At 44.0% G+C, this 22216-nt stretch overlaps 1 protein-coding gene across 6 annotated transcripts in view; it reads left to right on the plus strand.

Annotated features, from left to right (window-relative positions):
- CPS1 (carbamoyl-phosphate synthase 1) overlaps nucleotides 1–22216 on the plus strand; it is a 118073-nt gene that overhangs the window by 41041 nt on the left and 54816 nt on the right. For 5 of the 6 annotated variants that reach the window (XR_010610620.1, XR_010610621.1, XM_065669820.1 and 2 more), the window contains 13 exons: nucleotides 2447–2536; nucleotides 3630–3758; nucleotides 4316–4422; nucleotides 4823–4964; nucleotides 5479–5556; nucleotides 6965–7060; nucleotides 7712–7807; nucleotides 10738–10927; nucleotides 11409–11566; nucleotides 12098–12226; nucleotides 15704–15848; nucleotides 16223–16433; nucleotides 17527–17725. Coding sequence is in view for 4 of the 6 variants with exons in the window: in XM_065669820.1 (XP_065525892.1) it covers nucleotides 2447–2536; nucleotides 3630–3758; nucleotides 4316–4422; nucleotides 4823–4964; nucleotides 5479–5556; nucleotides 6965–7060; nucleotides 7712–7807; nucleotides 10738–10927; nucleotides 11409–11566; nucleotides 12098–12226; nucleotides 15704–15848; nucleotides 16223–16433; nucleotides 17527–17725 (1770 nt within the window). In the remaining 2 variants the exon portion in view is untranslated. Of the gene's footprint in view, nucleotides 1–2446; nucleotides 2537–3629; nucleotides 3759–4315; nucleotides 4423–4822; nucleotides 4965–5478; nucleotides 5557–6964; nucleotides 7061–7711; nucleotides 7808–10737; nucleotides 10928–11408; nucleotides 11567–12097; nucleotides 12227–15703; nucleotides 15849–16222; nucleotides 16434–17526; nucleotides 17726–22216 lie in introns of those variants that run through there. The other variant, XM_065669822.1, reaches the window with a different exon arrangement.

Genomic DNA, 22216 nt, shown 5'->3' on the forward strand with positions numbered 1-22216 from the left:
TAAGTATTTAACCACTTGAAGCTAAAAGGCCACTTCCATCTACACATAGAGCCCCATTCCACATCGTCCGTTCAGACTGGGACAGTTTCTTATAGGCTGTGCAGTGAACAGATGAGGGAAATCCTCTGGCTTTAGAAGGAATATATCTGAACAGTTCCCTGATGCAGTTCCCAGTCTGGTTTCTCTTTAGACGTACTCTGGGCCAGATGCAGGGATCAGAGCTCTGCAGTACAGAGGAATAAGAAGCATGAGAAGCGAGGCGAGGGTTGTGAATACATTGGCACCTACAATCAGCCTTGCTGCTGAAGAAAATGTAACAGTTCACAACCGAAGTAATTAAACAGGGAAGAGTTTGGAGAGTGAGGTAATTAAAGTATCTCAAAGCAGTTTTGTACCTCAACTCCCTCTGGCCATTAGAACAGCCAAGGAGAACCTTCGAGAGAGATCTTTGCCTCCTAATGTTTTGAGACTTTAAAGTACAGATGTTGTGCAGAGTGGAGGGGTCTCCAAAAGTCCTTTTAAAAGGAGGGTGAATTTATTCTAAGGGACTCTGGCACATGACAATAAATTAGTTTCTGTGAAAACTGAACACCTTAATCTTGAGATTATTGAAACCCACCTTCCAGAAGCCTGAAGGTCAGCAGATAAAAGACCCGTACAATTCCTGTGCAGTGCTGCAGTTCCACCATGGACTGTGGAAGCAGAATCTACTTGTGTATTGGTGACTGTGAAGACATTGTCATATTTGATGTCAGGTATGGCTTCGTATCAGAAGTCTTGAGTGATCTAACAAGACACAGTTACAATATGATTTCGATTCTACTCATTCTTAAACAGAGATTGTAGGGTACTTTGCCATCTGATTTAGTAGCATGAACTACAAGGTATGTTCAGATACAAAATCTCTCCTTTCAGCATTGCACAACAGGAGTCACAACAGCAGTCATGTCCTCACAGGTCAACTAGGGACCATTGGTGGCTCATGTGTTGTGTTGCTTCTCAAAGCCTTGTAGTGAAGGGAGGTGGCTCCTTGCACCCCATCTCTTCCACCCTTACTCCTTACATGTCAATAAGTCACTCCTGATAATGATCAGAGCTTTCCTCACATAGGACATGCTCTTGCATCCTAAAACTCTGCATCTCAATCCTTGAGCAGGTAAAAGTTCAAACAAAAACTAAGTTAGGAGAACACAGGGGGAGTTGTAATATTCTGCTAATAACCTTCATCTTGAGTTCCCTGTAAGGGGCATGTGTTTCCTTCTGGCTGGTCAAAATCCTCCTACGAAAGGTTCAGTTTGTCACACTGCACCCGGTGTATTGGGCATGGATTTTAGCATCTCTTCATAAAGGTCCCAGCAGTGAAATATGAATGCCAGGGAAGCTGATTAAGCAGGAGGTACTTAGTTTAAAAAATAAAATAGAGACTTTATTTTCAGTGGTGTATTGCACAAGAGAAAAGCCACTTAAAATAAAGTATGCTTATCAATATCAGCTTTCAGAAGCTGAGTGTAACTAAAGGCAAGCACAGAGTTTTTTACAAGGAAGAAGGCTGCCTTATGTGCTTATTGATGAATAACATCCCGATGTGGTGGTAACTGCAGTCATGTAACAAATAAAGTATTTCAACAAGCTTCAGAAAGAAGCTGTCTGTAACCTTATATTAATGCTACAGCTATCTGTCAGTATACCTGCATGTTGCAGTACCAAGGCCCGTATGGTGGTTTGACCTTTTTTTTTATGACTGAAAGATAAGTGGATGTACAAAGCATAACAGTCCAGATTTGGGACTGGTGATGATTAACTTTGTGGACTGGGTTAAGGAAGAGCAGCTGGAGGAGGAGGAGAAATGTTGTCTGACATGTCAAACTGTCAGGTCCATATGAGCATAGGCCATGCTCAGTGACATGCTTAGCCTGATCCATACTGCTGTGATGCACTGGAGGTCACCCATAGGCGATCTCCAGCTGTGCTATGCTTTGGTCTTATTGTGATTGGAGGGACAGGGTGGTGTTGATGTGATGGATCTACAGCTGGTGTGGAGCAGCCTCACTCCACTGGCATTAGAAGGATGACTTAACTGCAGCTGAAAGTCTCTTGCTGTGTATCTGGTGTTTCTTTTGGGCTGCACTAATCAGTGAGAACTGGCTTGCTGCTTCACTGCTAATGAGGTGAAACACAGGGAAAAAGCTTGTCATTAGCTATGGAAACAAGTGATTTCTTAGGAATTGCTGTAATCAATGGTGTATAAAAGAGCATTATAATTTCTACTTTCACAGAAAAAAGAAGGAAGTGCTAATGCCTGCAGTGCTTCCAGAGATTTCCCTGTGAATTGATTGTTACGTGCTAGCTCTGCATGGTGGTGAAATGTTACTCTGCTCCCTGTCTTCTCTGTGTTCTTTGAGCAGGGGGTGATCTGTCATTTACAGCACGGTCTGTCTTTCTATAGGAAGTAAAGGTTTATGGCAGAGGGAATCCAATTAAAGTTGTAGCTGTCGACTGTGGGCTGAAGTACAACATTATCCGCCTGCTAGTAAAGGTAGGTCAGTGCTTTATGTCCTTCATCTCTTGTTTTGCTTTGTCAAAAGCATAGCCTGTTCTCATTAGCCTTCCTTCTACCTGGACACATCCATTCCAGTAGCAGTTGTGCTCCTAAAATGAGGTATAGTTTTTAGGAGGGTTTTTATGGACTGGGAGGCGTTTTCTGAACGTGGTGCACCGTATTGAGGAGCTAAGGAACAGGACCTGTGCAGCAACCTCTCAGCCATGAGAAGGAGTTCCTAGGTGAGCTTTAAAAAACCAAGGCATGGCTTCTCTAAAGAACAAGCAAGGGAGGTCAAGCCAACATTGTAAAGAACAAATAAATGGGGATGAGATTTTGCAGTGAGGGTGGTGAATGGCTGAAACAGGCCCAGAGAAACTGTGGAATATCTGTCCTTGAAGATATTAAAAACTCAACTGACCAATGCCCTTAGCAACCTGCCCTAAAGTTGAACTTACCCCTGCTTTGAGCAGGGATTGGAGCAGGTGACCCCCTCAGGTCCCTTCATCCTGAGTTATTCTTTAAGGCTATAATTCTGTGAAAATCTTTTCCTGTTGTTAGCACAGTGATGGAGCAGTCCTCACTTCTGTAGCCACACAGGAGGGTTAAAAGGGGTGTCCTCTCATTCTCTGGATCTACTGGGTTTCCTTGTTTTTATTCTTTAGTTTATGTGGATACTCCCGTTTTTGATGTGCAGGATTATTATTGACAGGGCGCAGAATGAGGTTGTGAAGTCCTAATTTAGCAGTTAGGATGAATGCGCTGTGTAAAAATGACCATGTTTTACATGTGTGCATGTGTACCCGTGTGTATGCTTTGTTTTTGCATTCCATTAGTAAGTTTCGATCTTCTTAGTGAATTTCAGACAAACTTGACAAACATTGAAACAGCTCAAAGTTACTAAATCTATTAGTTTTGTGAAAACAATCTGATCAGATAGTGGAGAGAAACCTTGTTTTTGTCCCTGGCAAAGGGATGACTGAAATCCAAACTCAGCCTCTGGGACATAAGAGCACAAGAACAACCTCTTCACACAAATTCATTTCTTCCCCCCCTCCCCATTTCTTGTTCCCTGTTCTTTTTCTCCTAGCGAGGTGCAGAAGTGCATTTGGTTCCATGGGACCATGATTTCACCAGCATGGAGTATGATGGGCTTATAATTTCTGGAGGTCCAGGAGATCCCACGAAGGCCCAGGAGGTGATTCAGAATGTCAGAAAGGTACAGTGTAATAGCCATAGGTCAATTGTTCTTCTTTGCCCCTCTTTTCAAGTGCCTGACTTCTATACAGTTGATGGTACTAACATGTTACAGAGCAAATGTTAAGTGATGTCATCTGCCTGGGATATTTGCCATCTTCATCCACTGGGAGTTGCCTTGAGACCAGTAGTTAGAGTAAGGATATACAGACCTTGGGGAGCCATACATGATTACTGTGATGACCTTACGAGTGCCTCAGAGTACTCTGTGCTCTTTCAGGACATCTGTGACCTTTTGAAAGAACAGTCCCAATTTCACAGTGCTCCCCTTTGAAGCAATGTCACACACTAAATGGCTGTAATGCAGAGTGTCATTGCATATTCCCCTCGAGTAGACTGAGACATCAAACTGTGCTCTGAGGCTTCCTTCTCAAAGGAGAGGAGGAAGCTTTTCCTTTATAGGCTGTTACCACCCATGAGTTCAGCTTTGTTGTGAGTTTGTGAGAGAACTGGCATGTTTTGTCCTGGAATTGCTGAACACAAACACTCCAGTATCTCCTGAAAACCTTTTCATTTTAGGTCCTGGAAAGCAACCGTCCAGAGCCTTTGTTTGGAATTAGCATGGGGAATCTAATCACTGGGATAGCAGCCGGAGCTACTTCCTACAAGATGCAGATGGCCAACAGGTATGGCAGCTCTTCTGCTTCCCAAGACCCAGGCAAACCAGCTCAGCATTGCAAAAGGCCACATAGCAGCAGTGCATTGCTTCTGAACTGACTTACTGGGAGCTATCATGTCAGTAACATTACTTCTTCATTCCAGCCTTTCTCCTTGCCTTTAATTTAAACCTCCATGTCATGTATTACTTTTTCTGAGGGTATTTTGAAAGTCTTTGATGTAATTGACCCCCATCAAACTGAAGAATAGCAGAGCTTCTCCTAGGATTTATCATTTTGAGATTTGCTTCCCGTATTGAACAGCTAGTACTGAACTGCTCTGTATAGCCCCAGAGTTATCTGCTCTAATAGTGGTATTTGGACACATCTGACTTCTCTGCCCTTGGTTCTCTGATCCTTTCTCTTTCAGAGGACAGAACCAGCCTGTCCTGAATGCAGTGAATGGACAGGCTGTCATCACTGCTCAGAACCATGGTTATGCTATTGACAGCTCTACCCTCCCACCTGGCTGGAAACCTCTCTTTGTGAATGCTAACGATCAAACGAATGAGGTAAGCTCATGCTTTCCAGGTACCTCCACATAGCCGCCCCTAGTGAGTGAATACCCTCTCTTACTTTACTTAATCTCCTGGAAACTTGCTGTCAGATTACAATTAGTTATTAGAGCTAAACTTGGTGATCTGACCATCTGCTTTACTTGGGGTTTTGCCTGACAGGCCAAAAGGGGTTGAACCATTACCACTGTTCTCCATACTAGCCCAAAGTGTAGGACTGCAACAGTGACCATGTGATTTCCCTTGAACAGCTGCCTTATTAACTTTTGAGATCTTCCTACTATCGGTGATGCTCACTCATCATCTTAGGACTGGTACCATAGGTGTCATAGCCTGGGTCACTATTTGGTTGTGTTGCTTCTGTGTTGTCCAGCACAGAAAAGGAATATTATTGCAGTCTAATTTGGCCTGTTGTTGTAATTTATATCAGTTATTTAGGTATTTTCAAAAGCAATTTCCCCCATGGGAAGGAGCAAGGAAGTGTCTGAGACAATCATTTTTATTCCTGCAGGGAATCATGCATGAGACCAGACCGATTTTCACCGCACAGTTCTACCCAGATGCAAATCCTGGGCCAAGGGACACAGAGGTATTGTACGAGGGCTGATATGAACTTGCTTTCAGAGGCAGCCTAGGGGGTTCAGATATGTGTCAGCTACAGTGACAAGTCTTCATGTTGGTGACAGTCCCGAATCTTGGGTTTTGGAATGTTGGGATTGTCACAGAGGGCCCAGTCATGCATTAGCTTGTGCCTGCTTAGCTTGATCCCCAGCTAATTACAATCAACAGCAAGGCATCTATTGACTTCTGTATGCTTTGGATCAGTGATTCCATTCATATGATGTGTATGCTTGGAGTCCTGGTGGGATTATCTGTGTGTTCAAAGTTACTGAAGTGTTTAAGCCTTTGCAGGATCAGGCGCAAATCTCCTGAGGGGTGATTGCAAAAGGAAAAGATTTTTATTTTACCAGGAAAAAATGCTAGCCAGGTGCTTTGTAATAAAACCATTAACTTTCTAGTATGTTTTAGTTCCACTTTAAAATCTCATAATTACTGTAGAGTTATGTAAATGGATTCACACTTCCTCACTCTGGTTCTCCTAAGTGAAATGAAATTTTAATCCCCCATCTGTGACTTTGCACAAACTCTGTAACAACTGGCTGTGTAGTCACAGAGTATGACTAAGCAGCAACAGGGGATGTGGAATGCAAAGGGGGCATGTCTGAACATAAATAAACCATTTAGCATTGCTTGAGAGACGAGGATGGAAGAACGTATCGAAGTGCTTATTTTAATCTTAATTTGATGATGTTGATTAAACCTTCAAGTAAATCTCTTGATATCAAGAAGTTTCATAGCAATCTGATTGACTAGTGAATCTTGGAGAACTCAAAACAACCCTCAGCTGTGCCTTTCCCAAGTCTGTGCACTCTGGCTACTGGCATGGGCTCTGTAACACAGTGCCTTGTCCTGATGGCCTTGCAGGATCCATCTGTACTCCTGCCATAATTCCCAGCAGAGAGCTTCAGGAACAGTGTGGACAGACGCTCTGCAAGTGTGTGGTCAAATGGGAGGCCTTTCCCACTGTCTGTGGCTTCCTCTGGAAGGACAGTACTGATGTAGCACAGCTAATGTTGAGATATACCTGTTCAGATCCCAGATCTGCAGCAGGCTTCATTCCAGATGGTTCCTTTGAGCTAGTTAATGTCTGCTTTTCTGTATTTTAGCTTTTAATGCACGTTCATTCATTGCATTGCCAGCCATATACAAGCAGAGCATGCAGATGTGATTGATATGTGTTTTCTTCCTGATATGACCTCACTTCCTTGAATGCAGCTTTGTCAGATATGTCAAACTTGTTAGATGAATTTCAGACAATGATCCCCTCTTCTCTGACGGTGTAAATCTACCTTCTGAAGGCAGCAGAGCAGAGCTAAGAGCTTGGCATTTATTTAGTTCCACTTTGGTGATTAAATACTTGTGTTTATTTTTTCTAGTTCCTGTTTGATTCATTTATTGCACTGATTAAGAGAGGGAAAAGCTCCGTTTCCTCGGTCCTGCCCAAAGCTGGAGTGACAGCTTCCAGAGTGGAGGTCAGTGTACAGACACTCATTATTCATGCCTGTCAGTGAGGCACTTGTTAATTCCTACTGACCCTGTGGTACAAAATGGCACAAAAAAGTGACCAAAGAAGTCAGAGGAGCCTTTCCTTACGAAAGACCTGTCAGATGCCTATCTCACTGTCATCAGGGGTCTCATGTGTTAACAACTCCTTTTTCTTTGAAGGTTGTACGATCTGATGTTTCATGTGGGGTACTCTCATAGCAGTATGTGAGGTGCCCTGGGATAATCTGGCCTTGAGATTCTGTGCCAGCAGCATAATGTTGATGCTCTGTTGCTTAGCAGATAAGTCTGCAATTCTTAGTGTGAGCTGAATTTCATAGTGTTGCTGTTGTAGAAGGCAGCTGGATTTTGTGGGCAGCTAGAGTTAAGCTCATGATACAACTAACAGGTTTACTGTATGCCCTACATGTAAGTCATGTGTTTCTCTAAGCAGAGATATATAGGACAAATCCAGTAGAAATGTTCTTAGAAGTAAAACTGCAGTGGTTTTGGACTTGACTTTTCTCTCCTTAAGACTTCTGTTTTGTAATTTGAGACTGTTCAGTGCTGCACAGTGTCTGTTCATTCCAACATCCTCTATGATAGGACTGATTTTTTTCCATGCTGTTTGACATTTCCAGGTCTCCAAAGTTCTCATTCTGGGATCCGGGGGTCTGTCAATCGGTCAGGCAGGGGAATTCGATTACTCTGGATCCCAGGCTGTGAAAGCCATGAAGGTGAGAGGATGCTCTGAAAATACTAACCTCATGTGTTTCATTTTTCCCCTCTCCCAGCTAACTCCTCCTCTGACTGTGGGATCACTGGGGCAGGGAAGCTGGTGAGAAAAAATGACTGTAGGGAAATCTAGTAATTTTTTGTTTGTGAACTTGTTGGTTGAGTGATGTGAATTAACCACTCGGAATTATCTTCCAAAGAGATATGTTTTTAAGCTTTCCATTGCAGTCTTTGAGCAGTCTGTTGTTTGGGATATATAATCAAGATCAATGGAAATGAATCATAGAATAGTTAGGGTTGGCAAGGACCTTAAGATCATCCAGTTCCACCTCCCCTGCCATGGGCAGGGACACCTCACCCTAGACCATGTCACCCAAGCCTCTGCCCAATTTGGCCTTGAACACTGCCAGGGATGCAGCATTCACCACTTCTTTGGGCAGCCCTTTCCAGTGCCTCACCACCTTCACAGTAAAGAACTTCCTCCTTCTATCTAATCTGAGCTTCCCCTGTTTAAGTTTGAATAGGAGGAATATGGTCAGCAACACCTGAGCTGCCATTACTGAAGCTTTTGTGGTATGCCAGCACATTGCAAGACAAATAACAACAACAGCTAAATGGTTGGCTGCTGTCAACACTGTTATGCAAAAGATTTTAAACCCCTTATCAAGGCAGGCTTTGTAAATGCTATTTGTTTTAAATGGGATGAACTTTTCAAAGGTCATATATGTCAAGTTTTGTTTCCAGAGTAGATTGATAATCTTGAAAGGAATAATGAGAAATCATTGCTTTGGGTGAATTGATGAGAGCTAGATGATCTTTAAGAAAGTTCCTTTCAACCCTAACCGTTCTGTGGTTCTGTGTTACATGCTGTGGGAATTCTCCCAGCTGAATACAGGTAGATTTATACCAAAAGAGGAATGGAACCCTCCTGGAGTATTAGTAATGCACTGTCTTAATTAAGTTGTAACAAAGGTCCCCAATCAGGATGGGTGGCCATTGTGCAGAGTGCCATGTATTTAAAAAGGCAGAAGTTGGAGGAAGGGATTGCAAGGGCAAACAGTGAGTGGATTAAAATCCAACATCCCAAACAATGTGTTATCAGTAAAATGTGTCCCTCTTAGCAACAGTGAGCATTAATTCTCTCATTAATTATCTTCCTTATCACTTGCTAGCTGGTCCTTAGACACCCTGCCCCAGGTAAGTAGGGAAGAAAGGGCTGAGGTGTATAGATACTCCAGCTTGTTGGCAAGCAAGGTACCTCTCCCTCCCCCATTTGTTACCACTAGAATTATAGCTATTAATTTCTGAATATGTTCATTAGAGGAGATAGATTTGCTCAGAGATCTCCCCTTTTCCTTCAGCACTGCCATGAAAACTACCCAGTCTGGGGTCATTTATCTCAATTTTCCATAAGGATTTTCTCCCTTTCTTCCCTTCCCTGCACCACACATTTCCAAGGAAAGTGTGTTTCATGGGGCAAGAAGATCTGCAAAAATTTACAGCTGGTCTTCAAGGCAGTATTTGAAGTTATCAAAGGACATAGCAAAAAGGTTATACCTGAACTGAGCAGTCAGAGCTCTAAGTGAGAATCCCACTGCTCTTGGTGTGTTTGTTCCCCCAAACCAATGGGTCAAACACTCACAAGTTTTAATCAAACACAGAAAAACCCTATGGAATTTTCATGTTTATTGTGAGCTGGGCAAAAATAGCAATTTCTATAATGGTCCTAGGAAGACTTTCATAGCATTTACGTGAGGAATGGCTGACTGAATCCAGCAACATTCTTCCTGTCTCTTATTACTCTTCACAATTCCTGTTTTTAATTACAGTCACAGTTGTTTCTTAACCTCCACAACTTCCATATCATAGATCTTTCTATTCAGGTGTATTTTGCATCTCTAATCAGCATCATTGGCAAATGGTTTGTTTGTAGAAGTTTATTGCTCTTCAAGAAGTTGATGGAGATTAGAGTGAGTCAGAAAAATGAGGCCACAGCCTTTGCTCTTCCCAATCCTCCTTTCCAACAAAGCATTAATACACTGTTCTTTATCTGCTTGTGGTTGACTTGGGCTTTTTTTTTGAGCTTGGTCACATTCTGGTCTCATCATTATTAGTAAAACTTAATTGGCTTCCTCATTACACTAATATTCACTATATGAGGAGAGTTTATCTGCCCAGCACCACCTCAGACTTTTTCTATTAATGAGCCAACTGCAGTGAATGTCTGTAAGCAAGAGTGGTAAAATTCCCATTGCTATAGCAGGAAACAGATAAACATTATCATCACCCTATTTCTCATATGTGACAGAAAATACAGTGTGAAGTTTTGGCTAACCTTTGTCTTGCGTTTAGAGGCAGAGTTTGTCTGTTGAGTATGTGCAGTATCAAACAAAAATGTAGTAGGACAAGATTCTTAAAGCAATGACACTAGGAAAAGTAAAGTATCTTTGGGGAAAGTCAAAGCAAACAATGTGGGTTTGTACTGTTACTAATTGGTACAAAAGCTGATAACAACCTGGATATCCCATCAAAGACCTACTGCTTGGCAAGAAAAGATTGGGTTTTCATTAATTTTTGGTGACTTCTAAACTGACTTCCAACAGAACACAGACATGAGGATGGTGGAGTTTGTTCCTGGCTCCCCTGTGTAACTCCTGAATGTGCTAAACAATTTCAACCATGTTTCTGAATCAGGTGGGAATCTCCATTCCCTGAAGAGCCATTGACAGGCAGAGGCACAAAAGTTAAGAACTGGCATTAGGTCAGCCTGTTATAAGAAACCAGGGATCCCTTTTGGGAGAGTACGTAGGGAACCAGGCTTTTAAAATGCTGCTGTTGGTAAACAGCTTGTTGAACCCCATCTCTCCTTGCTGCTGCTGTTGGATCTTTTTCCACATATTCTTAGTTTTAATGCGTATTTTCATTTTTTCAGGAAGAAAATGTGAAAACTGTCCTCATGAATCCCAATATTGCTTCAGTGCAGACCAATGAGACTGGTTTAAAGCAGGCTGATGCTGTCTACTTCCTCCCCATCACTCCACAGTTTGTCACAGAAGTCATCAAAGCAGAGCGTCCAGATGGATTAATTCTGGGCATGGGTGGCCAGACTGCTCTCAACTGTGGTAAGTACAATATAGGCATTTCGGCACTTCTTGCAGGCAAACTCATGTTTTTTACTATGTGTTCAGCAGGCTTTATTTGTGCAGATGTGCAATACCCATGTGCCTGGTACATTGTCTAAGTTACTAAGGGCTACAGGCAAAGATACTGACCATGGGGGAGTGAGTAATTGCTAAGCTGTGAACATAATATCGAATTGCTGATTTTGATACTTGTAGACCACCTTTAGGCAGAGATCAAAAGGAAAAGTTAGTTTCATTTAGCTTCTTCCAAACACTGCACTCCTTTGCTTTGTGTTGCAGGTGGTGGCCAAGCAGTAACTTTACTGATACTCCAGGTTTCATAGATGTGAGGACAGAAACTTTCATGTTATGGTTCTGAGTTCTAATACTGACAAAGAATAATAAAATTAGCTGTTGAAGATGCCAGAAAAGTTGTCAGCTACCTTTTGAATACTTTCTTCTTCTTCTGCTTACTCTGCAGGAGTGGAGCTCTTCAAGCAAGGAGTCCTGCAGGAGTATGGTGTGAAGGTCCTAGGTACATCAGTTGAATCCATCATGGCCACAGAGGATAGAAAGCTTTTTTGTGATAAGCTGACTGAGCTAAATGAAAAGATTGCTCCTAGCTTTGCAGTGGAATCGGTAAATCAGATGATTTTGAAGATGTGATTACTATTACTGTTGTCCATTTGAGTTGTTAAAAATGAAATCTAGTTTTGTTGAGTGAAAGCTGAATAAAACTGTGGCTACTGTAGTTTGTATGCTTTCACCAGCACTCCCCACTGACTGATGCTGGTTCACCAGCATTTAGAATGAGGGCGAATGCAATTAAGCACTCGGAAAGTCTAAGCTCGTTTACTTGTTGACAAGAAAAGGAGATTGGGTTGAGGTGGCTTCTGTGCTGCTTCTGTTGGAGTTTGGAGGAAACCAGACCAGGATGTTTGTTGGAGGGGTTATTTCACGCTAAATAAGGGACAGAAGCCCCTCCTTTAGTCCATGTTCCAGTTTTCTGCTGTTTGGCAGAACAAAGGTATATTATAAAGCCAAGTGTTATTCTTTTCATTTTATAGTGTCTTACTGATGGGATTTCCAGTTCACGGTGTAACCAGAGTTGTGACTTTGTTCACTTGTATTGTTATTATACCTCTGAAAACTATTCCCTTGTCCTTTAAGGTTGAAGATGCTCTGAAGGCAGCTGAAAAGATTAGTTACCCAGTCATGATACGTTCTGCTTATGCCCTCGGTGGTCTAGGGTCAGGAATATGTCCCGATAAAGAAAGCTTGCTGGACCTTGGGACAAAGGTACGTCTGCAGTTGCAAGCTCTGGAAGTAGAGCTGAACATCTGGTTTTCCTAGGTATTCTTCTGATAGTCACAGACACTGGAATTGTACATACCCCACCTTTCTTACCTGTAAAGTGTTATCCTGATTCTTTCTCATGCCCTCTGTTCATAATTCCTGCTGGCTTCGATAACAAACATGTTAAAATGACAGATCTATTCAATTAATGAGAAACAAGTCATTACTTGGGTGTTTCAGCAATTTGGGTCTGAAAATCAACAGATTGGACTATATTCATGTACTTGCAGGAGTAAATGGCATGTGAAGGATGTCAAGGATGTTGAAACATTTTTAATGCTGAGTGACAATGTATTATCAAAGACAGAAGATGTGAGAGGCTTGGGTCTCTGTGTTTCTGTCTAAAGACAGTATTTTTGCTGGTCAAAAGCTCATGGGGAGATTTAATGGGATGACACTTCATAATTTGACATCCACCAGCTGTCACTGGCTATAGAAACAGCTCTTCTGTAGGAAATCTGGGATTGGTTTTATGAATTTGCTGTGAAAAGTAAGTAGATAATTGAGGAAAACAAAACAAAACCTAAAAAGCTTTTTCCTTGGCAAAAATGTGGAATTTTAGGAAATAAATCTGTGTCTAAAATTCTTAGTTTTTTCTTTCCCTGATTTGCTGAACCTCTTAATCTTTCATGTATCTCTAGGACAAAACACAACAGTGTTTTGTCTCCAGTGTCTTACTGAGGCCAGTAAGATATGTCTGTGAAAATGCCGTTTGTGTATCCTTCCACACTGCTCCCATGCAAACAGACTTTGGGTTTAGTGTGTTTAGTGCTGAGCAAATATCTGTTCAGGCAGTGCCAGTTGCAGGAAGTCCAGTGGACAGGACTTGACAGATGCAGGAGGAGACATTGGGTGCAGTAACCCCATCTCACAGATTGATGGCTGAAGCTGGAAACACTTTGCTTGCCCAACACACATGGGCTTTGTTTAAAAAAAGCAGGAATTCACTCAGGAACTCTGGGAGTGCAGCTGTCTGAAAAAGTTGATATCCATGTCTTTTTCAGTAGGAAAACCTGGTTTTGATCAGCGTTTCTTGGTGTTCTTTTAAGGTGGCTTTGAACATCTCAGTTTTTCCCTGAGATCTGTAAATCAGCTACTCTTGATAAGCATCTTATTAGCTATGAAACTATGGAGCTGGGCAGTTCATATCTTTAGTAAATGCTTCATGGTTCTGAAACTCCTTCTTTGAAAAGCCTGGTTCTGTTTTACTTTCTAAATAAATGTTTTCATTTTCTCAGAAGTTATTCTAAAAGAACTTCAGCATTTTGAATTGGAGTAGAACAGAGTATTTCAGTTGGAAGAGAGCTACAGTGATCATCCGGTCCAACTGCCTGACCACTTCAGTGCTCACCAAAAGTTAAGGCATTGTCCAGATGCCTCTTAAATACTGATAGGCCTGGGGCATTGACCACCTCTCTGCGAAGCCTGTGCCAGTGTTTGACCACCGTCTCAGTAAAGAAATGCTTCCTAATGTCAAATCTGAACCTCTCCTTATGCAGCTTTGCAGAATTCTCATGTGTCCTGTCACTGGATACCAGGGAAAAGAGATCAGCCTTTCCATTGCCACTTTCCCTCCTCAGGCAGCTATAGAGAGCAGTGAGGTCACCTCTTAGCCTCCTTTTCTCCAAACTAGACAAGCCCAAAGTTCCCAGCCACTCTTCACAGGACTTTCCTTCCAGCCCTTTCACCAGCTTTGTTGACTCCAGCCACTCCTATCCCAGTTTATGCTTGTGCCTGGCATTAGTCCATCCTGGGTGCAGAATCTGGCATTTCTTGTTAGATTTCGTTCCATTAATCACAGCCTAATTCTCCCATCGATCTAGATCCCTCTACAAGGCCTCCTGTCCTTCAAGAGAGGCAACAGCACCTCCCAGTTTGGTGTCAACATTTCAAAATACACAGTGGAAAACAGTTTGGGTTAGAATCCTAGAACCATAGAATAGTTAGGGTTGGAAAGGACCGTAAGATAATCCAGTTCTAGCCCTGCTGCCATGGGCAGGGACACCTCACACTAGACCATGTCACCCAAGGCTTTGTCCAGCCTTCCTTGAGCACCACCAGGGATGGAGCATTCACAACTTCCTTGTGCAACCCATTCCAGTGCCTCACCACCCTTACAGTAAAGAACTTCTTCCTTATATCCAATCTAAACTTCCCCTGTTTAAGTTTTAACCAATTACCCCTGTCCTATCACTACAGTCCCTAATGAATAGTTCCTCCCTAGCATCCTTGTAGGCCCCCTGTAAATTAAATGAGTTAAATTAGCTCAGCTTTGGATGCTCGTGTCTACAGTCCAGCAGAAACTCCCTTGTTCTCAATTAAGAAAGTGATCTGTCGTAATTGTGTGAACTGGGTTTTCAGACATAGGACTCTGAATTGTATGTAATTCAGAGGACTGAACACCAGTGGATGTTTCATAGCACACATGCTTCACGTATCTGTTCATGTTTCCTGAGACTGCTCATTTTGAGTGAGAGAAGGCAATAGACTAACACAGGAGCAGCTTAGATTGTTTTACGAGTGTGATTGGGTATTCCTGCTACATCCCCACAGGTTCAGTGTTTGTGCTGGGTGTGAATGTGAAGTGCCACTCCTCCAGCTACTTTTGCTGTTCATTTTCATGTGTGTTAAGTTTGACAACAGAGCTAAGGGCAACAGATGACTAACAGCTTGAGCTAACTACAGAGGACACCAGACTGCGGACTGATGCATGGGCAGCATTAAAACAAGAAGCTTTGCTAAAGGATGGATGGATAATGTAGCTCTTATTTTGTAGGATTTTAGGAGAGAATTGATTAATGTTTTTTATCTGCTAATATTAAGGCCATTTATTCACTTAGATGATGCTTGTTTACCAACAAGCTGTATTTTTCATTTTGCCTCTTGCACCGAGGAGTGTTTTCAAGATCTGCGTAAGAATAAATCACGAGTCTTGCTTCTGGTTAGTATGCCAGTGATAAACAGCATTATTAATACTGTTAATTACATAGTGTTTGCTGATACCCACATCCCCATCACTTAGTCATTCAGCTTTCTGCAGAGTTCTGTTGAAGTCCGTGGGGCTACCCACATCCACAAACAAAAGCATGTGTCTGCTGCATGATTGAAGCCTCAGATGTTTTTATATTCCTGTTTGTTATTTATATGCCGTTGCAAGCTCACGTGCCCTGCCTTTGTTTTCCTATCAGGTCACATAAATATTTTCCTGTACTTTTCAAATTAAGCTAATATGATTTTTTCCTTTAAAAAAGAGAAATATAGAGTGCTTGTCGTCAGTGCTGTGAACTTCACTTACCTTCATCTTTCAATTTTCATGTTGGTCTGGGATGTCTGGAGATAAGCCACAGAAGTCTTAAATATGGAACATGGTCTTAATAAGTTTCTCTTTTTTACTGTTCCTTTTCCCTAACATATTTCCAGGCATTTGCAATGACTAACCAAATTCTGGTGGAAAAGTCAGTTGTTGGCTGGAAGGAGATAGAGTACGAAGTTGTGAGAGATGCTGCTGATAACTGTATTGCTGTCTGCAACATGGAGAACATAGATGCTATGGGAGTTCACACAGGTATGCTTGGGCACAGGCTGGGTAACTGGAAATGGCTCATTAGCTTATTTTATGCCGTGCCCTTCTGGCTGCTGTTACTGACATAGGTTTGTGGTTGATGAAGTCACTCTAGAAATACCCTTCAGATCTTGGGTACAGCCAGCTACAGTGTGAAATGGACCCCTATCGTCCCATTTACTGTATGACTGCTTGGCCTGTCTAACTCTGGGCTTCTAGCTATCTGTGCTTTTCATCAACTGTGCATCCACATGTTAGAATGTCTGTGGTAACTTCATTATTGCAGTGGGTTAGCAAAGAAAGTGACCTATGTGGCTAGAATTTATCTGCCACTGAGCAGCTTCTCATTTTCCTTTTCTGCTGCCTTGTGAGAACAGGAGATTCTGTTGTAGTGGCTCCAAGCCAGACACTCACTAATGAGGAGTTTCAGATGCTGAGGGATCGTGCCATCAAAGTCGTCCGACATCTGGACATTGTGGGAGAGTGTAACATCCAGTTTGCTCTGCATCCAACTTCCCTGGAGTACTACATCATTGAAGTTAATGCCAGGCTCTCGAGAAGTTCAGCTTTGGCTTCCAAGGCAACAGGGTAAGGTTATTTAACCCCCCACCCCAAAAAAAAAAAACCCACAAAACTACAGAACAAACAAATAAGCAAAAATGAGGGGAGAAGAAGAGGAAGAGAGAATTCTGATAAGGAGATTGGATCAGTGTTTATTTAAATATATAGGAGATGTCTGCAAGGAAGAAGTGCTCCTGCATCTGCTTTCCATTCGGGTAAGACAAGGACATGCAAGCCTAATCTGCAGCAAGGAAAACTGAAGTTGGTTGTTAGAGAGAACTCTGGAGCAATCAGGACAGTAAGGTGCAGATTTCTGCATGAGAAGCTGCTAAGAACAACTCTTGTTAGCATCTGCTAGGATTGACCCTTGGAGAGTCAGTCATGCTGGGAGATGGAAGAAGGGGTTAGTGAGCCTTCCAGGTCTAACCCAAGCCGCTGCTGCTGTTACTACAAGTGGAGAAACTCCCAGGAGGTGTGGGGGGAGCCTAATAGCTGTCCTTGCAAAGCATATCCACTGTATCCATATGTTGACTGCAAATCATCTCTGGGACCTAGAGGACACAGTTAATAATGAGCTGTATGTCAGATTGATGCAAATGGTATTGCTAGCTGCCTTTGTTTTGTTAGCTAATCATAAACTAATCAAGATAAGGATGGTCAGAGCAGGCTATTTAAAAATTGGCTTCTTAATAGCACTTTGCAGATGCTGTAGAGAGTCACAAATTAATCTCTAATTTTCAGTTCTCAACAACTCTTGTGGTGTTGAAGTGCCACAGCAGACTGGAGATAAGCCATGATGTTGGACATTTGACTGGATGCTGTTCTTTTTGTATGGTAGACTTGCAGCAAAACAGATCTCTGTGTGTTCTCACTGTGGGCATGACAGGTACTTAACACTGGTGGCTTTGGAGATAATAATGTAAGTCCCAGATCTAGGTAGGTAGCTCTCCAATGTATTAAGGTAGGAAGCTGGATGAGCCTGGCTGCATTCAAGCACAGTAACCTAGTGTTGTGTTGAAGAGGGAAGATCACCTCACATGTGTTTAATTTGATCCACTCCTGGGATTTGCAAAGCAAAGTACTTCCCACTCTGCTATTCTCTACTTGTCCTCTATGCCAGGTATCCATTAGCGTTCATTGCTGCCAAAATCGCCTTGGGGATCCCTTTGCCAGAAATCAAGAATGTGGTGACGGGAAAAACCTCTGCCTGCTTTGAGCCCAGCCTGGATTACGTTGTTACCAAGATACCCCGCTGGGATTTGGACCGTTTTCAGCATATGTCCAACCGGATTGGAAGTTCCATGAAGAGTGTGGGAGAGGTGAGTGCAAGACTCTCTTTTTCTCTTCTGTTCCACCACTTGGGAATCACAGAATCCCAAGGGTTGGAAGGGACCTCAAAAGATCATCTAGTCCAACCCCCCCACAAGAGCAGGGTAACCTACAGTACATCACACAGGAACTTGTCCAGGCGGGCCTTGAATATCTCCAGTGTAGGAGACTCCACAACCCCCCTGGGCAACCTGTTCCAGTGCTCTGTCACTCTTACAGTAAAGAAGTTCTTCCTGATGTTAACGTGGAACTTCCTATGCTCTAGTTTACACCCATTGCCCCTTGTCCTATCACTGGATATCACTGAAAAAAGCCTAGCTCCATCATCCTGACACCTACCCTTTACATATTTGTAAACATTGATGAGGTCACCCCTCAGTCTCCTCTTCTCCAAGCTAAAGAGACCCAGCTCCCTCAGCCTCTCCTCATAAGGGAGGTGTTCCACTCCCTTAATCATCTTTGTGGCTCTGCGCTGGACTCCTTCAAGCAATTCCCTGTCCTTCTTGAACAGAGGGGCCCAGAACTGGACGCAATATTCCAGATGCGGCCTCACCAAGGCTGAGTAGAGGGGGAGGAGAACCTCTCTTGACCTACTAACCACACCCTTTCTAATGCACCCTAAGATGCCATTTGCCTTCTTGGCCGCAAGAGCACATTGCTGGCTCATGGTCATCCTCCTATCCACCAGGACCCCCAGGTCCCTTTCCCCTTCGCTACTTTCCAGCAGGTCAACCCCCAACCTGTACTGGTACATGGGGTTGGTCTTCCCCAGATGCAAGACTCTACACTTGCCCTTGTTAAATTTCATCAAGTTTCTCCCCGCCCAACTCTCCAGCCTGTCCAGGTCTCGCTGAATGGCAGCACAGTCCTCTGGTGTGTCAGCCACTCCTCCCAGTTTTGTGTCATCAGCAAACTTGCTGAGGGTGCACTCAGTTCCCTCATCCAGGTCATTGATGAAAATATTAAACAGCACCGGTCCCAGCACCGACCCCTGAGGAACTCCACTAGTCACAGACCTCCAGCTAGATTCTGCGCCATTGACCACAACTCTCTGCCTTCTTCCTTTCAACCAGTTCTCGATCCACCTCACTACTTGATCGTCAAGCCCACACTTCCTTAGCTTATCTATGAGGATGCTGTGGGAGACAGTATCAAATGCCTTACTGAAATCAAGAAAAACTACATCTACCGCTCTACCATCATCCCTCCACCTAGTCACTTCCTCATAGAAGGCTATAAGGTTGGTCATACATGACTTCCCCCTCATAAAACCATGTTGGCTGTTCTTAATGACCCCCTCATCCTTGATATGCCTAGTGATGGAGTCAAGAATAAGTTGTTCCATCATCTTTCCAGGGATGGAGGTAAGGCTGACCAGTCTATAATTACCCGGGTCCTCCTTCTTGCCCTTCTTATAGATTGGTGTGACCTTTGCCATCCGCCAATCCTCAGGCACCTCGCCCGTTTCCCACGACTTACCAAAGATGATGGAGAGTGGCCTAGCAATGACCTCCGCCAGCTCCCTCAGCACCCGTGGGTGCATTCCATCCGGACCCATCGATTTACAGATGTCCAGTTTGCATAGCTGATCCCTAACCCAATCCTCATCTACCAAAGCAAACTCCTCCTTTGTCCTGACTCCTTCTGGGGCTATAGAAATCCGGGGCCCTTGGGGAGAGTCTGCAGGAGTAAAGACAGAGGCAAAGAAGGCATTCAGCACCTCTGCCTTCTTTATATCCTCTGTCTCCAGGGCACCCACTTCATTCAGCAGTGGGCCTATATTGCCTCTTGCGTTAGTTTTATTTGCTATGTATTTGAAGAAGCCCTTTCTATTGTCTTTAACCCGACTAGCAAGATTGAGTTCCAAGGAGGCCTTAGCTGTCCTAATTGCCTCCCTACATCCTCTAACAACTGTCCTATATTCCTCCCAAGCAGCCAGCCCCTCCTTCCATAATCCATAGATTCTCCTTTTCCACTTGAGTTTGCCCAGCAGCTCCTTGTTTAACCACGCCGGTCTCCTAGATCCCTTACTTGATTTCCTACTCATTGGGACGCTCCGATCCTGAGCTTGAAAGAAGCGGTCCTTGAATGCTAACCAACTATCCTGAGCCCCTTTACCGCCTAGTACACTTTCCCATGAGACTTCCCTTAGCAGTTGACTGAAGAGGCCAAAGTTGGCCCTTCGGAAATCCAGAACTGTGGCTTTGCTAGGTATTCTATTCCTCCCACACAGGATCCTAAACTCCACCATCTCATGGTCACTGCAGCCAAGGCTGCCATTGACCGTCACCACTTCGACCAAACCCTCCTTGTTGGCGAGTACTAAATCTAGCAGCGCTGCTCCCCTAGTTGGTACGTCCACCATTTGCATTAAGAAATTATCATCAATGCACTCGAGGAACCTCCTAGACTGTGAATGACTGGCTGTGTGAGTCTTCCAGCAAATACCGGGGTAGTTAAAGTCCCCCACGACGACTAAGGCATGTAGTCGCGAGGCTACTTCCAGTTGCCTGTAGAAAGCCTCATCAACTCCTTCGTCCTGATCAGGAGGTCTGTAATAGACCCCCACAACTGTATCACCCGTGCCAGTCTGTCCCTTAATTCGTACCCACAGACATTCCACTTGCTCCTCATCCGACCCCGGACAGAACTCAATACATTCTAGTTGCTCTCTCACGTAAAGAGCAACTCCACCACCTCGCTTTGCTGACCTATCTTTCCTAAAAAGGACATAGCCATCCATGACCACATTCCAGTCATGTGAACTGTCCCACCATGTCTCTGTAATTGCCACTAGATCATAACCTTTAGCCTGCACACAGACTTCTAACTCCTCCTGTTTATTCCCCATGCTGCGTGCATTGGTGTACAGGCATTTCAGGGAGCCAGTCCTAGTACCCTTTTTCCCCTGCGGGACAGGGTCTAAAAAGCTATCCTTTCCCACAAGTGAAACAAGAGATTGATAGTCCTCCTTAGCCCGCCATCCTTCAATCCCTAGCATGTTCCTCTTGGGCTTGTCCCCAACAGGCCCAGTTAAATCCCCTCCCCCCTTCCTAACTAGTTTAAAGCCCTGTCAATAAGCCCTGCTAACTCCTGCCCCAAAACCCTTTTTCTTCTCTGGGACTGGTGTATCCCGCCTGTCACCAGCAAACCAGGTGTCCCATACAGCAGCCCGTGACTGAAAAACCCAAACCCCTGCCTTTGGCACCAGTCACGTAGCCATACATTAACCTGCAGAGTCTTCTTATATATCCCTTCACCCTCACTTGCAACAGGTATGGAGGCAAACACCACTTGCGCTCCAGACCCTTTAACCAGCCGTCCCAGGGCCCTGTAGTCTCTCTTCATTGCCCTTACGTTCCTCGTAATAATTTCGTCACTGCCAACCTGAAAAACCAGCAGTGGGTAGTAGTCAGACGGCTGCACCAGTTCAGAGAGTTTCTTTTTAACATCTCTAATCCGAGCCCCAGGCAGGCAGCAGACCTCCCTGTGGGGTGGATCCGGTCGACAAATGGGCCCTTCTGTTCCCCTCAGAAGGGAGTCACCCACCACAATTACTCTTCTTTTCTTCTTGGTTGGGGAAGTTCTGAGGCATGGGGGTGAGTGACAAGCCCTGGGTGACTCACTAGATAGATTTGCCTCTCCATCTCCATTCACCTGGCCCTGAATTTCCAAGACCTCGTACCTGTTATTCAAGGGCAACTGGGAGGGAGGGATTGTGAGGGTTTTCGCTTACCTCTCCGAGGAGGAACCTCCCTCCATCCATCCTTGTCCATTAAGCTCTCTCCTTCTGTCTGATGGTAGGAGGGAAGGGGATCCATATCTTGTTGAACCACTTCCCTCTGCCCTTGCCTTAGGGTGTGGTTCCACCAATCTATTTCACTTTCACACTCTCTAATGGCTCTCAACCTTTCAACATCCTCCCTCAGTTCAGCCACCTGCCTGAGCAGGTCATTTATTTGCTCACAGCGAACACAAGCAGTATCACTGGCTCCCTCCAATACAAGTGCCAGGCTCAGGCATTCGCTGCAGCCAGAGACCTGCACAGCTGCATGTCTGCAGGAAGGCTCAGTCTGGATACCCACATTAGTACTCACTACAGCTTTCGATCGTGTTGTAACCATGATCTATCTGGTCAATCAATCCGTCTACGTCTCTCAGCACTCCTTCCCCCTCCTGTACTCCAGGCGAGTCCTCTCGATGAGGCGGTTGGAACGCTTCCCTGCCCGCTCCCCTGCCCGCGCGAACTGCCTCGACCCTCTGCCTCGACGCTCTCTGTTTGCCAGCTCTGTTCGCCGCGCTCCTCATTTCTTTCTTGGAAATCCTCATAATCTCTCTTTTCAGGGACCTAATGGCTTTTGAAGGTATTTATCCAGCTCAAATAATTTTTATCCAGTACTATAATTAATGAAAATGAGTTAGGATTGTTTAATCTTGGATATCACAGAGTGGTTTACTAAATGGTTTGATTCCTAAGGGAA

This window comes from Lathamus discolor, chromosome 3 (genome assembly GCF_037157495.1).
Source record: "Lathamus discolor isolate bLatDis1 chromosome 3, bLatDis1.hap1, whole genome shotgun sequence".
Lineage (NCBI taxonomy): Eukaryota > Metazoa > Chordata > Aves > Psittaciformes > Psittacidae > Lathamus > Lathamus discolor.